Source organism: Cannabis sativa, chromosome 4 (genome assembly GCF_029168945.1).
Source record: "Cannabis sativa cultivar Pink pepper isolate KNU-18-1 chromosome 4, ASM2916894v1, whole genome shotgun sequence".
In the NCBI taxonomy this organism is placed as follows: domain Eukaryota; kingdom Viridiplantae; phylum Streptophyta; class Magnoliopsida; order Rosales; family Cannabaceae; genus Cannabis; species Cannabis sativa.
The window spans coordinates 79936043-79950025 of record NC_083604.1 but is presented as its reverse complement, the minus strand read 5'-3'; the positions used below and the strand labels follow the sequence as shown (position 1 = coordinate 79950025).

At 28.3% G+C, this 13983-nt stretch overlaps 2 protein-coding genes and 1 pseudogene across 5 annotated transcripts in view; 2 read left to right on the top strand and 1 right to left on the bottom strand.

Annotated features, from left to right (window-relative positions):
- LOC115712945 (cyclin-L1-1) overlaps positions 1–13983 on the top strand; it is a 37288-nt gene that overhangs the window by 15510 nt on the left and 7795 nt on the right. The gene's annotated exons all lie outside the window — the stretch shown is intronic.
- Positions 1101–4881, top strand: LOC115713847 (uncharacterized; annotated as a pseudogene).
- LOC115712952 (uncharacterized) lies at positions 4882–13507 on the bottom strand. Of its 4 annotated transcripts, none has more exons than XR_009687586.1 (4): positions 13106–13507; positions 12930–13025; positions 5291–5421; positions 5147–5188 (listed from the first exon to the last, which is right to left on the bottom strand). XR_009687586.1 is itself a non-coding variant. In XM_030641390.2 (3 exons), the coding sequence occupies exons 1-3, from the start codon at positions 13419–13421 to the stop codon at positions 5049–5051; spliced, it is 552 nt and encodes a 183-aa protein (XP_030497250.2). In that variant the 5' UTR covers positions 13422–13507; the 3' UTR covers positions 4882–5048. The 4 variants fall into 4 exon arrangements, 2 of the variants coding, with proteins under 2 accessions (XP_030497250.2, XP_060970929.1); XR_009687585.1 differs by having other exon boundaries at positions 5296–5421; XM_030641390.2 differs by lacking the exon at positions 5291–5421 and having other exon boundaries at positions 4882–5188.

Below are 13983 nucleotides of genomic sequence, written 5' to 3'. Positions count from 1 at the left end.
AAATTTATACAAGGTCATTATTTGTAATTAACAATGTGACATATTATTATATGATGACTAAAGTAGATCATTATTTGAATTAACCCTATTAACAATTTAACATCTCAATCTAGTAAGTAATAAATCCTTCAAACTAAAAAAGATGAGCATATTTAAAAAGTGATTAATTTTGTTAAATTTTCGTCAATTCAACAGTTTTTTTTTTTTACTCAACAATTCAACAGTAATTTATTTGTAAATAATGATATATACTTAATACTTTTTAACAATTTGATTAAAAATGTAATTTGAGAGCAATTTTTATATATTAAAAGTGTCTATCTAACGGTAATTCTTGGTTTAACATATTTTTTTTTCTTTTCCATTAACTTTAACTATTCACGTTAATTTAGACGTTAAGTTGGGGAAATTATATAATAATAGGTATTAATAAAAATACTAATAACAAAATATAATTTACACTAAAATATGTAAATCTAACCGTAGGATTTTTAACAATCCCTTCTTCAAAATCCTAACAAATAACAATCCATACGATTTTTTCTCTAGAATAAACGAATCCATACGATTTTCTCTGAAGATTACTTGTTAATATCGTGCTTACCGAAAATTGGGTTTCGACTCCACCAAATCCATCTTCTTTTTCGGACCACGACAAGGGCTTCGAGACCGCCAACAATGGTGAGTTTGGAGGTAGCGATGATGCGACCACTAGGGTCGTCTCAAATATTTTAGAGGCCCTGTTCTAATATTAAAAAGTAGGCCCTAACAAAAAAAAATATATAATTTGTAAATAATATTTTAAAATATTATTATATTACAAAAATATATTTTACATAATTAAACACCTAAAAACTCAACCAATTTTACTAAAATTGTTATTATTTTTAATACAACTTCAAGCTAATATCAAATATTATGGATAAAAAAACTAAAAAGCATTAAATAAAGGAAAAAAGTCATAGAAAAACTTTCCATTTTATTTAGCATGACACATTTATGGAATGTTGGGTTGAAAAAAAATCTGAAAAATTATATTGGGCCTTTTTAAATTTTAGGCCCTGTGCATTAGCACTGTTTGCACAGGTTAATGGCCGGCCATGGCGACCACCACCATTGCTAACCGCATCAACAACCAAAGGAGCAAAACCACCACTTCCAATCAGATGAACATGACTACCTCTTCCGATCGGATCTACAGGTTTGTCTTTCTAAAAATCTTAGAAAATCCAGTTCTCTTTTCCTTATACCTCTGCACCCAATTCTAATGTAACATGTTTTTGCATGTGAGTGTATGTTGTCTGAGGTAGGCAATGTAAGATTTCTCAGTATTGTGTTTTGGTATTAAATAATGAATACTTAAATAGTTTAATTACTTTACTTATATGAAACATTTAATATGAGGAATATTTTTCTATTTTGAAATGGATTTTCAATGCTGTCTTCTTTTTCTATACTGTGTGAAATATTAATTTTCTAATAAAAACTTATTTGGAATATTCTTTAGACTATTATGAGAGTCATGCTCTTTCTCATGCCAACTCCTCTATCCAGAGCACAACACTGTCTAACTGAACACATCTACGAATCCCATCGTGAGATTACCAAGGCTCACCTACTTACACCATATATCCCACGTATGATATTGTTCGTTTCAGGCCTAAGCTCTCACAAATTTTTTTTTGGGCACCTTCCCAAAATATTATAATAATATAGAGATATGGTCCATTCTTATATACCATGATCTTATCACATTTCTAGCTAATGTGGGACTATAGTTTCACACCCAATAATTCGTCCCTCAAATAAAGGACCACATTGCCTTCCTCAAACAATCTTCCATCTATCCAATCTACCTCAAATAACTTAATATCTAAAACATACTATTAGAATTTAAATTTAATTAGTTACAATTTTTTTTTTCATTATTAATTAATAGATTTTATTTAGTATATTTCTTCTATAAAGATTTTTAAATTAATTTATGTATAAAAGTAAGTAGTTAATTCATTGTTATATTTGTTTTGTATATATAAAAAATATGTTGGGAAGGATAGTTAACTATAAGTTAAATATGAGGATATATAACAATACCCTTGAATGTTATATATTGACTAAAAGTAAGATACGGTGATGAAAACGGTTTTAAAATCATATGATAAATTTATTCTTATGACAATTCACTCTCAAAATAATAGTTAAGTCTAACATATTATTATAATTAATAAGATTAAAATTTGAAACAATTTATTAGTTAATTATCATTTAATAAAATTTATGATTTATTTTACAATATAATTTTTAAAATTTTAAATATGGTTGTCACTAATTATTAAAATATTATGAAAAGTAAGGATTGACAATAATTTGACACGTGTTAATTTGACACAATAATGAGATATTGACGGCTAAATCACTTAATTTTAGGATTTGTAACACTTAACCACAAAAACCAAAATTTTGGCGGCAAAACCTACTAAACTCCCATTCCGTTTTGCTCTGTACACCTCCGTCCGAAAATCACAGTTAAGTGCCACAGTGGACTGTCCACGTGTACACACTTGTACACGTGGCAAATTTTCAGTAGTCCACGTAATATTAATTTAAAAAATATTATAAAAATAATTTAAAAAAATTAAAAATTAAATAATAATATTATAAATTAATTTAAAATTTAAAAATAAATCATTTTAAAGAATAAAAAAAAACATTAAACATTTTAGAAAAATAATAAAGAAATACTTTTGAAAAAAAGAAAACCCTAAGAGGTTGTTTGGTACACAGTTTTTCTTACTCTGGAATGGAAATACTAAGTCTAACTTATGTTTGGTATGCATTTTTTATTTTTTTGAGTGGGGTTTTGAGCCTGACCCGACTTGATTGACATTCTTATATATATATATATATTTTACTCTTTATAATTATTTATTATTGTTAATTTTTTTTAGAAAATTATATGAAAAATAATAAATAAAAATTATTTTGAACATTTAAAAAAAAAAATATTAAATTATTAGTATTATTTCGGTCGGCTTCAGGGAGTCTGAGATATGGTACTTTGCCAAGGGAGGCTGTTTGTACTGAGAATCTTACTCCTTGGCTCAAGCTTCTTCCTTGTCGAGACAAAGCTGGGCTTGCTGCATTAATGGATAGACCGTCTATTTACAAAGGATTTTATCATTCGCAGCGTTTGCATTTGACCTCAACTTGATTTGATTTGGATGGTGTAGATTCAGCCATCCTACTTGAGCAAACACTTACAGTTGTTCTGCAGCCTCATGAAAGGAGAACCCTTATAACTTCCCAGGAAACAAAACCGCAACCAAGTTGGTCTTTGACTACAATTTTTGGGAGGAAAGTCAATGGAAGATGTGTTCTTGCTAAGTCCAGTAATGTATATCTTCAACTTGATGGGGGTCTAGTTGCTGAACTGGATAAGCTTCCAAAAGAAAATGAAATTTCTGTTGCTGATGATATAGTTTATGAAGGTTTGAGGAGTAGTCCTGGATTTCAATCGTCTGTGAAGCCTGACAGGGTACTGGAGGAAGTTGTTGGCTCCTATCAGAGTAACCCTTCAATTCTGTATGTATATTCGGTTGAGAAGTATAGCGAATCAGAGCCATTTGATTTGGGCCTAACATGGAAGCTTCCTGTTGTTTGGTCATGTCAGCAAGCACCATTACATGCTAGTAGATTCTTAATGGGAAGTGGGAATGAAAGGGGTGCTATTGCTATATCCTTCAAACCCACTGGATTGAATGGGAATCTATTGCATTTCGATACAACAAAAGAGAGTTGCAAATTGCAGGTTAAGATTTTCCAAGTAGTGCCTTGGTATATCAAGGTGTATTATCATACACTACAAGTATTTGTTGATGAACAACCACAAACAGTTTCAGATTCAATTGAGAAGATGTGCGTTTCGCCTTCTGAAGACAAGGTGTCACCTGGGTCGATGGAGATGTTACTAAAGCTCCCTTGTGCCATGAAATCAGCTGTTGTAACTCTAGAATTCGATAAGGTATGATTTCATCATAGTGGCTCAAAATTGCATGTGCCCCTATTTCCTTAATAACTGGATTAGTACATTTTTGTAGGGATTTTTGCATATTGATGAATATCCACCAGATGCTAATCAGGGATTCGATATCCCCTCGGCCCTAGTAAGCTATCCATATTTCCAAGCAAGCATACACTACATTGAAGATAAATCTTTGGAGACCTTACCTATTTTGGCAAAACTTCAGGTACAGCTGAAAAATGTTATGTTAGTTATAAACATGTTCTACTTTTGATTAGATTTTGTATTTACTTTGTTTTTTTTATGGATTTGTAATGTAGGAAAACAGTACTGTTCTGTCTTACACAGAAGTATTACTTGTCCCTTTAACCACTCCAGATTTTAGCATGCCATACAATGTCATCACCATTACATGCACAGTTTTCGCCTTATATTTTGGATCTTTACTAAATGTACTCCGTCGTAGCGTTGCTGAAGAAGAGAGATTTTTAAAGAACAAAGGTAAAACCATACTACTAATCGAGAATTTTCCTTTGTTTATGTTGTACCGGTAGTTCACTAACTCTGTTTGGTTCCAGATTCGAAGAAAGCCAGCCCCATATCTCGGTTCTTATCAAAGTTGTCTTCCAAGATTACAGGAAGACCGTTAAAAACAGCAGAGTCACCTTCCACAAAATCGTCTTTCTTCAATTCAAAGCTCATACTCAAAATTATATTAGTGGCTGGAATTGCTGTTTGGAAATTCTATTTGGAATGATGCCATTAGTAAACCTGTGTACATTAGGAACCAGCTAATTTTACAAGTAGGCTACACACTCAGATTCCAAAATCACTTTGAAAGTATTTTATTTCACTTTCAATTTTGACAATCTCAAACTCTAAGAGAACTTTCAATTTTCATTCAACTCATTAGAGAACTCACGATCAGAGTACTTGTATACAATGTCATTACACAAATTTTTACAAATTTTCTGTATGGAACTCTCACAATTTACAATAGGAATAATTTTTGAAAAAATTAAAGAATTCATCTGATTTTCTTGTAGGGAGCTGAAACAATAGCTTCATCAACATCATTTTCCCTTGTCCTCTTCATGGGAGTGCATCTAAAACGGTTGCTTGAAATGCTTTTGGACAATTCATTATTATTATCCTTTTCTAGAATATCTGAAAACAAACCCCATATTATATATTATCAGCTATGCTATAATAAGGAACAAAAACAAAAGTTTGACTGATACGAAGTCAGAACACTATAATCTGATGTACCTGACCTGTACAGGTTTCAATTTCATTGATCCTTAGCTTCTTTAATAGGCTTAAGTCTTCAACTAAATGATTTCTCTTAAAACAAAGGCCTTTGGACAATATGGGACTTGCTCAAAAATCCCCATTTTTACCTAAAGCACAATGAACCAAATAATTCCACTACCATGTGTTTTGTGTTAGACTTTTATTTGTATAGACTAAAACATACATGATTATGAATAAAGTGCGGAATTAATAAATCATATATGCACTATAATTTAAGGATCGAAATACCTCCAGCCATTGATTCTTGAGCTTTAGTCTCACATAAGCTTGATCTGCAAAAGAAACCGATTGATGTGGGTAATCGGGCTTCCTCGCTCTCTCAACTCTCTTTAGATGGAATTTGCTGTTATGAACAGAATGAGTGAGGAGCTCGGGGACCGAGACCCTATATTTATAGGTGAGATACTCCATCGGATATACGCGCCACATTAATTGTCCGAATATTTTGACAATTAATTCAGGAAATCAAATCAGGTAATGAATATAGAAATGCGACCATTATATAGAATATTACATAATTGATTTTGTCTCGTATTTAATGAATATAAAATATTCATTTAACAGAAAATCAATTATTTATTTATTTCCTTAAATAGAAAATCATTTCCTTAATTAGAAAATAATTTCCATAAATAAAATATTCTAATATTCTCCCACTTGGTCAGCATTTAAACTAAAATATTCAAACCCAACGTTCCTCATTATATAATAAACATACGAATCATAGCGACATGTCCTCATTATAAGTCGAGTATTATCTTCCATGTATTACGATATATTTATTATATAACAATGTACTTTATGTGGCAATGTACTTAAGTGAATAAACCCTAACCCTTATGTTTATTCAGGTCCTCTTACGATAATTTTCTCAGATGAAATTAAGGTGCACATAAATATGAGAAAATATCTAAATTAGAGTTTCATTGAATAATTTTTGGTTGTACAAATAAAAAACTGCATATGGGTTAAATGAATCCCACATTTACTTTATGATCCTTGAATTTGTGTTGCGGCATGCCTTTAGTCAAGGATCTATGCGATCACCCAATTCAGTTTGCGTGATTAATGACCACTTATCACGCCTTTTTATGGCTAAATACTTAATGTCGATATGCTAGCTTCGACCGATGTATTTAGAGTTATTAGCCATAAATATTGTAGGCGAATTTATCGCAATTTTTTTTTTTAATGGCACTAATGAACCAATTCGAACTCTGTGCCTACTATGAAACTCTATAATACATCATACGAGATGTATCCTCAAAACAATAAATGAATCTGACTTCTATAGTGGAAATAACAATCAAGATTCTCTACAATATAACTTACTGGTAATCTTAACGACGTAATAAAATATTGATTTACGTGAATAAATACAACCAGTGAAGTATGTTAGAATCTAATTGGTTAACTATATTTTCAGATGGTCAATTCATCTTAAAATATGTATGAATATAATTTTTAGTATCTTAAAGATACCTCATCACTTTGTATGAAAAATAAAGTGGTCTTAACTTTACTTTAGTTATTACGTACTTAACGATCTGAAACAAATGTAATGCAAAGTCTTATTCGGACTCTTAGGCATACATTAGGCTTCTAAAATAGAAGCAAATGAATGTTCTTAATTTATTCTCATTCCGAGACCATTTTTCGAATCTTTGGTTCGAGTTGAATTTATCACACTTAAAGATAAAAGTTATATCAGATGAATAATACATAATTTTATTTAATCGGAGATCTTTTGTGGCTACTCTCTAATTAATTAAAATTATATATATTATTTATATTCCTTATCTCAAAATAATAATTTGAGATATGAATTATTTCAACTTATATAGAAAACTTTTATCATCATTTGCAAGTAACATATTGTCTACGTATAAAACAAATATTACTCCCACTAACCTTCTGGTATATGATTATTTCCATAATTCTCTTTTCAAACCTAAAGGAAAAGATGATATAATACCAATTTGTGAGATGTTTGTTTTAATCTATAGGTAGACACTTTAAGCTTGCATATGTTCACCACTTATTAGAGGAAAATCTTTATGGCAGTCTGTATACCTTCTCCTCTAGTTCACTATTTGGAATTGATTAATGAATTAAAACAAGCAACAAATGCCAAGGTCTATAATAGAATCTTTTATAAAAACAATTGAGAATGTAAATCTCCTTTGTTATTGATTCTTAGTTCAAAATGAACTTTTTAGCAATGAATATTCTTTTATATCTTTATGTTTCTCAATGTTGCCTAATGAATATTATTGGTGAAAAAACCTATGCTTAATTAATGTTCTCCACCCCATTAGGCAACTTTACTAAAGATAAACTTTATTGCTATTTAAGATATTCATTTCTTCATTCATGGCATATTGTACTACAACTTCAATTCTTTATCATTCTATAATTTAATTTGTGTCTCAAATTAATATTGTAGTTGAACTCTTATTGTACAAAATGTGATCACTAGAATACATTGATCTTACTGTTCTAATAAGTCATCTTAAGGATGGACCAACAAACTCTTAAAAGAGCAAATGGTTCAATATGCATGTTATTTTAGAAATTGTTAGCAATTACTAAATAACATAACTTATTAGAATTTTATCAATGACTTGTAGATTATTAATGATTAGTTATGAATTCTCAATAACCAGTAATCTTGAGGGTTGTTGTGAATCATAATTAATCTAACAGTTGAGGTGGAAGTTTGAGAAAATATGAATGATCTTTCTCGGAAACTAGGTTCCTAGATTGATCACTCCCACTGATCAAGTCAATTCTTAATTCCACAATTCTAGTGTTGTGAGATGGATAATAAAATATGTAACCCTTAAACCTTATAGCTTTTCAAATGAAATATGCTCATTTATGGTTTAGGGCCCAGATCTTTTCTTTGACAATTGTACTCTAACTATATATGGGTATTTATAAAATGTGTACATGTCATCAAGTCGGTTTTCAACCTTATCACAACTGAAATATGTTTGAGAAACAACTTTGGTTAGAACACGATTCGATATGTACACCCCATTGTTGAGTATCAATATACAAAGATTTAGGAAAAGATTGAGTTTGCTATGTAGGCTCCACCCCATGTCCAAAAAATGCTTAGTTTCTTAAATGCATTTTACACTTTATAATTTAGGTGTACCAAGCATATGTATCGGGCAATGAACCCATGCTTTTAAAGAAACTTTGCAAATAGACTGGGAGTTTATCCATACTCACGAATTTTAATGTAGTATTCTCCATTTTATATTTGATCTCACTATCTTAATATGCAAAATGCACCATTTCTCTACTTAAGATTTAAATGTCTTTGAAACATATAAATCGATACTTTTGTAGAAAAATTATTTATGTGAGTAATCGTTAAAAAAGAGATGCAAAATTTGAGTCCATGTCTTCAAAATTAATTGACTTGTATGATTTCTAATATGATAGAATTCTAGTATGCACCGATTTTGACTTGTTGGAATACATATTCTTAATGAAATTCACACAAGTTCTAAATAAAGTTAGTAAAATCAAGTGTAATGAAGATCCCCACCATTTACTAACATTTATTCTATTTATGGAGATATGTTCCATAATGTTTGGTGCTATAATGTAGAAGAATTCTTATTAATAACACATTTCTTATTGTCAGATTGAACTTGCATATCTTTATGAGTGACATCATTTGTAGTAAAGACCTCTAAATGTGTCTAAATCAAGTTTCAATAGAATCTTGGAACATAAAGATCTTTCCCAATTTTAAAACAAAGCCACTACTATATTGCTTGTTCCTTAAACTTCTAAATGTGAGAAGTTATCTTGTCTGTGGATAAGATTTGCTCACAATACTGACTTTCTTAGGTTTATTTGTAAACCTTGCAAGAAATTATGAATGTGGAATAATAATCTAAAATAATCCACTATGTGTTAATAATCACATTAACTATATTAGAATGAATTCATACACAATAAATTAAAATTTATTGGTGATAATAAAGTGTGATTTATTTTTCTTAATTATACAGTAAAAACTGTATATGCTAGATGAAATTATCGAGAATAAATTTTGAAAATTTCTCTTTTGTTATGGAAGAAATTTTCTACTAGTATGGAAGAAATTTATGAATAGTGATGTAATAAAATTACATATATAGTTTTGAGGTTTAAATGAATCATGTTTTTACCAATGAATAAACATGCTTAAATATGAAATCTTATTAAACAAAAATTGCCTGTGGGCTAAATTTTTAATTTAATAAGATTAGATTTAGATGTAGATTATAATAGATTTACACAATTTATGAAAAACTTAAAGTTTAATATTTCTATCTTAATGAAAGGTATGAAACACTTAATTATTTATAAATGTTTCAAAATTTTATACTTTATGATAAAATTATTAAATTAAATCTACATAATTTCCTGTGGGATAAATTAAGAGAATTTAATTTAACATATTAATCATGTGAATATAATAAAATCGCTGTAGGGTAAGATTATTATGTTCACATAATTCATGTCCATTATGTGATCTTAATCCACTTAATATATATAATTTTATATAATTAAGGATCTTGTGGCTACTCACAATTATTTAAAATTATGTGGTTCACTTAGACACCAAAGTATAAAGGCGAAGATTAAAATTTTACTAAATCCAAAATTGCCTGTGGGCTAAATTTTAAATTTAATAAAATTAGATGAACTTTATGATAGATTTAATTAAACAATTAGGTTTGGAAAATGAAGGTTTATTATCTATCTTTAATTAAATTTGTGATAACACTATTAAATTAAATCCCCATAACTCCACAATGGGAGTAAATTAAGAGAATTTAATTTAACATATTATCTAATTAATTATACAAATATAATAAAATCCTGTGGGGTAAAATTATTATACCTATATAATTAATTACAAGTTATGTCCATTAAGGTGAATTTTAATTAATATATAATTTTATACAAATAAGGATGCTTGGCTACTCCACAATTATATAAAATTATATTTTCACTTTGACATTAGGTAATGGGCTCTACCTAAAAGTAATTTCGTTATTAACATAGTAGACAATCAACGAGATTAATGCTCACCTAGTGTGGTCGTCCGAAGATCATTAAAAACCGTTCTAGATATGAGCATTTGTCCCAAATTCATGTTTTCTTATGTCAAACCACAAAATTACTTACATTTTATTCATATTTTATTCATTTTAGGAAGTTTTATGAATATTTTATGAAGTTTTATGAAACTTAATGTGCTATATAAAATATTCAACCTATCTTAATGTTTGAATATTTCTAAATATATCTAGCACTATAAAAGGAATTTATGTATAGCATTTAAATCATACAAATCTAAATTAATTGCATTAAACATAAATTTGCCAAATAAATACAAATTAATACAATTATTGTATGATAATAAATTAAATGCTTAATTCCATACTATATAATTAATTATGCATTTATGACCATATAATATCTTAAATATTTATACTAATAATTAATTTGTATAAATAAGGTAATTATACAAATTAGTACAATTAATTATATGGAATGAATTAAATGCAAAATTAAAGACTACTTAATGGCAGATTTTTCAAATTTTATTAATTTAAACAATAAATTACATAAATTTGGTAATAAATAATTAAATGCACAATTATACAAATTGCACAATTATTACATGCCTAAATAAATCATGTAATTAATTACCATATTAAAACAAATTTCCATTTTCAGTTTATACTAAATAACATATTAATTCTAAATATATGTATTAAATTAAAAATGGAAATTAATGAATGTAATTTATTGACTAAATTAACAATAGGAGAATAATTTATATTTCCAAATAAATAAAAAATATATATAAAAAAAAATCGAAATTTTTTTTTTTTCCCTTTTTTTTTTTTTTTTTTTTTTTGAAAAATACACTGCCATAAACGACATGATAAAATTTCCTTAAACTTCCAAAAATCATGAAATCAATTCCAAATGAATCTAAATGCAAAAATTAAGACATTCATATAGATTTTATGCATCGAAAATACATAAAACAAAGACTTTAAAAATCACCAAAATTTTCTGAAGAATAATTTTGAGATTTCTTTGTTTTTTCAAAGTGGATTTTCATGCTTAGAACAATCTATATTAATATATGAATGTATTAATACATATACAATATATATATACATATATATACAGAAAAATAAAAATACTGTATGTATATATATAAACATGAAATGTATATATGTATATATTTGTATATAGCATTTAGATATATAAATAATATATATATACAACATATATACGTAATGAAATGAAGAAAATATATATATATATATGAATATATATATATGAACTGAATGAATAAACAAGTATATATGTATAAAAATATATATGTATATATATAATTGGGATTGAATGAATATGAATATATAAATATATACACAAACGAAAATAAATATATATATCAACACTGAATAAATATATATATATATAAACACTGTATATACGAGTATATATATATATATGAAACTCAAACTAAAATCAAGGCAGAGATAAAAACCGCTCTGATACCAACTGTTAGATATTTATATGTATAAACTGAAATATATATGTTTATGTATAAAATGCGGAATTAAATCAAACATATATATACTATAATTTAAGGATCGAAATACCTCCAGCCATTGATTCTTGAGCTTTAGTCTCACATAAGCTTGATCTGCAAAAGAAACCGATTGATGTGGGTAATCGGGCTTCCTCGCTCTCTCAACTCTCTTTAGATGGAATTTCTTGTCATATGAACGAGAATGAGTGAGGAGCTCGGGGACGAGACCCTATATTTATAGGTGAGATACTCCGATCATGTACGCGCCACATTAATTGTCAGAATATTTTGACAATTAATTCAGGAAATCAAATCAGGTAATGAATATAGAAATCTGACCATATATAGAATATTACATAATTGATTTTGTCCAGATTTAATGAATATAAAATATTCATTTAACAGAAAATCAATTATTTATTTATTTCCTTAAATAGAAAATCATTTCCTTAATTAGAAAATAATTTCCATAAATAAAATATTCTAATATTTTGAGCTTAATCAAAAGTCAAACTATATTTGTAATATTAAATGGGGATAAAAAATTTTGAGTTTGTAATTTTTTTTTTTTTTTGAATAATTACAAACAAAAATTTTGAGTTTGTAATTAATATAAACTTAATAATTTGTTTTAGCATCATAAATACTTGTAAATATGTAATTTTCATCTAGTTTGGTGAATACTACTTTTACTTGTTTTAGAATCTTGGTTACATGTGTTCTATATTAAGAAGTCTATACTAATGAAATTAGGCAAAAATTACAATTTCAAACTTATGCCAATCAAAAAATGATGAGTTTGATTACAAGCTCAAAACTTTAATTACTTATCTCTTAAATATCTCTATAATAAGTACTATATTGGATTTAATTATATAAAACTCAAAATACTACATTACCAACTTTGTATTATACACTATACATACACACAAATACATATATTATACTTAAAAACTTGTTTCATACCTGAATCAGCTTCTCTCATCTTCTTATTATTGCTTGGTAAAACAATATCATCTTCAACCTCTGGCCTACTACGATCATCCTGAGGATCATGCGCTCCTGCAAAAGATATGAATAAATACGTCATCAGCTGCAGCAACTGATGATTTTTCTCCGAAACCAAACAAAGAAATACTTACTCTTTGTTCCGAGTCTGGAGAGCTTTCCATGGACGATTAATGGGTCAGAAGCAGGGTATTTACCAGTGGAGAGTCGTTTAGCAGAGAAGAAAGAAAAGAGTGAGTTCCAAGTAAGATAGGAGGAGATGAAGTCGATTCCTGTAGCGATGAAGTGGCCATTGATTCTGAGTGTTAATGGGTCTAACCCAAATGCTGTGGCTATGTAACCCAAATCTATTCGTTGATCCTCACAAACAGCCAGCTGAAGTAGGTTGGAAAGTGAAGGACAGTAGAGTAAGAGCATGATCCTTCTTCTACCTTTGTCTTCCTCAGACATAGATATTTTCTGGTATGGAAGGAAAGTTGGTTGTGTCTTCTCCGATCGGTGACTGTGAGTGATCACTCTACTCAGTTCTAACGGTTTCTGGAAGAGTCTTTAGCTGAGCTTTTAGCTTCTGCTCTGTTCTTGTAGAGAGTTCTTCCGGAAGAGGCGGGCTCGTAATGGGCTTCGAAATTGGACCAGGGCAATTGGGCCTAACCTAATGACTAATGAGAGTGGTAAATATCGAAAGGTGAACGTAATTTTGAGGAAATTACAAATATTTATGAGTTTTTATAAAAGTATGATTTTATTTTTCAATCAATTTTAAGGGCCTTCTTAGTGTAATAAGTTTCCTGTTTTCGTCATATTTTTTTTGATATTTTTCATAAAATAACTTTTTTAAGAAAAATTGATTTGCAAATTTGTACCTTAAAAACAATAAAAATCAAATATATATTATTTAGAAGAACGTTACTAAAAAAATAATTTGTGATTACTAAAATAACTTCTTAGTTATATTAAAGTTACCAAAGTTATTAAATAATATGATACATATTATATTGTGATTTTTTTTTTT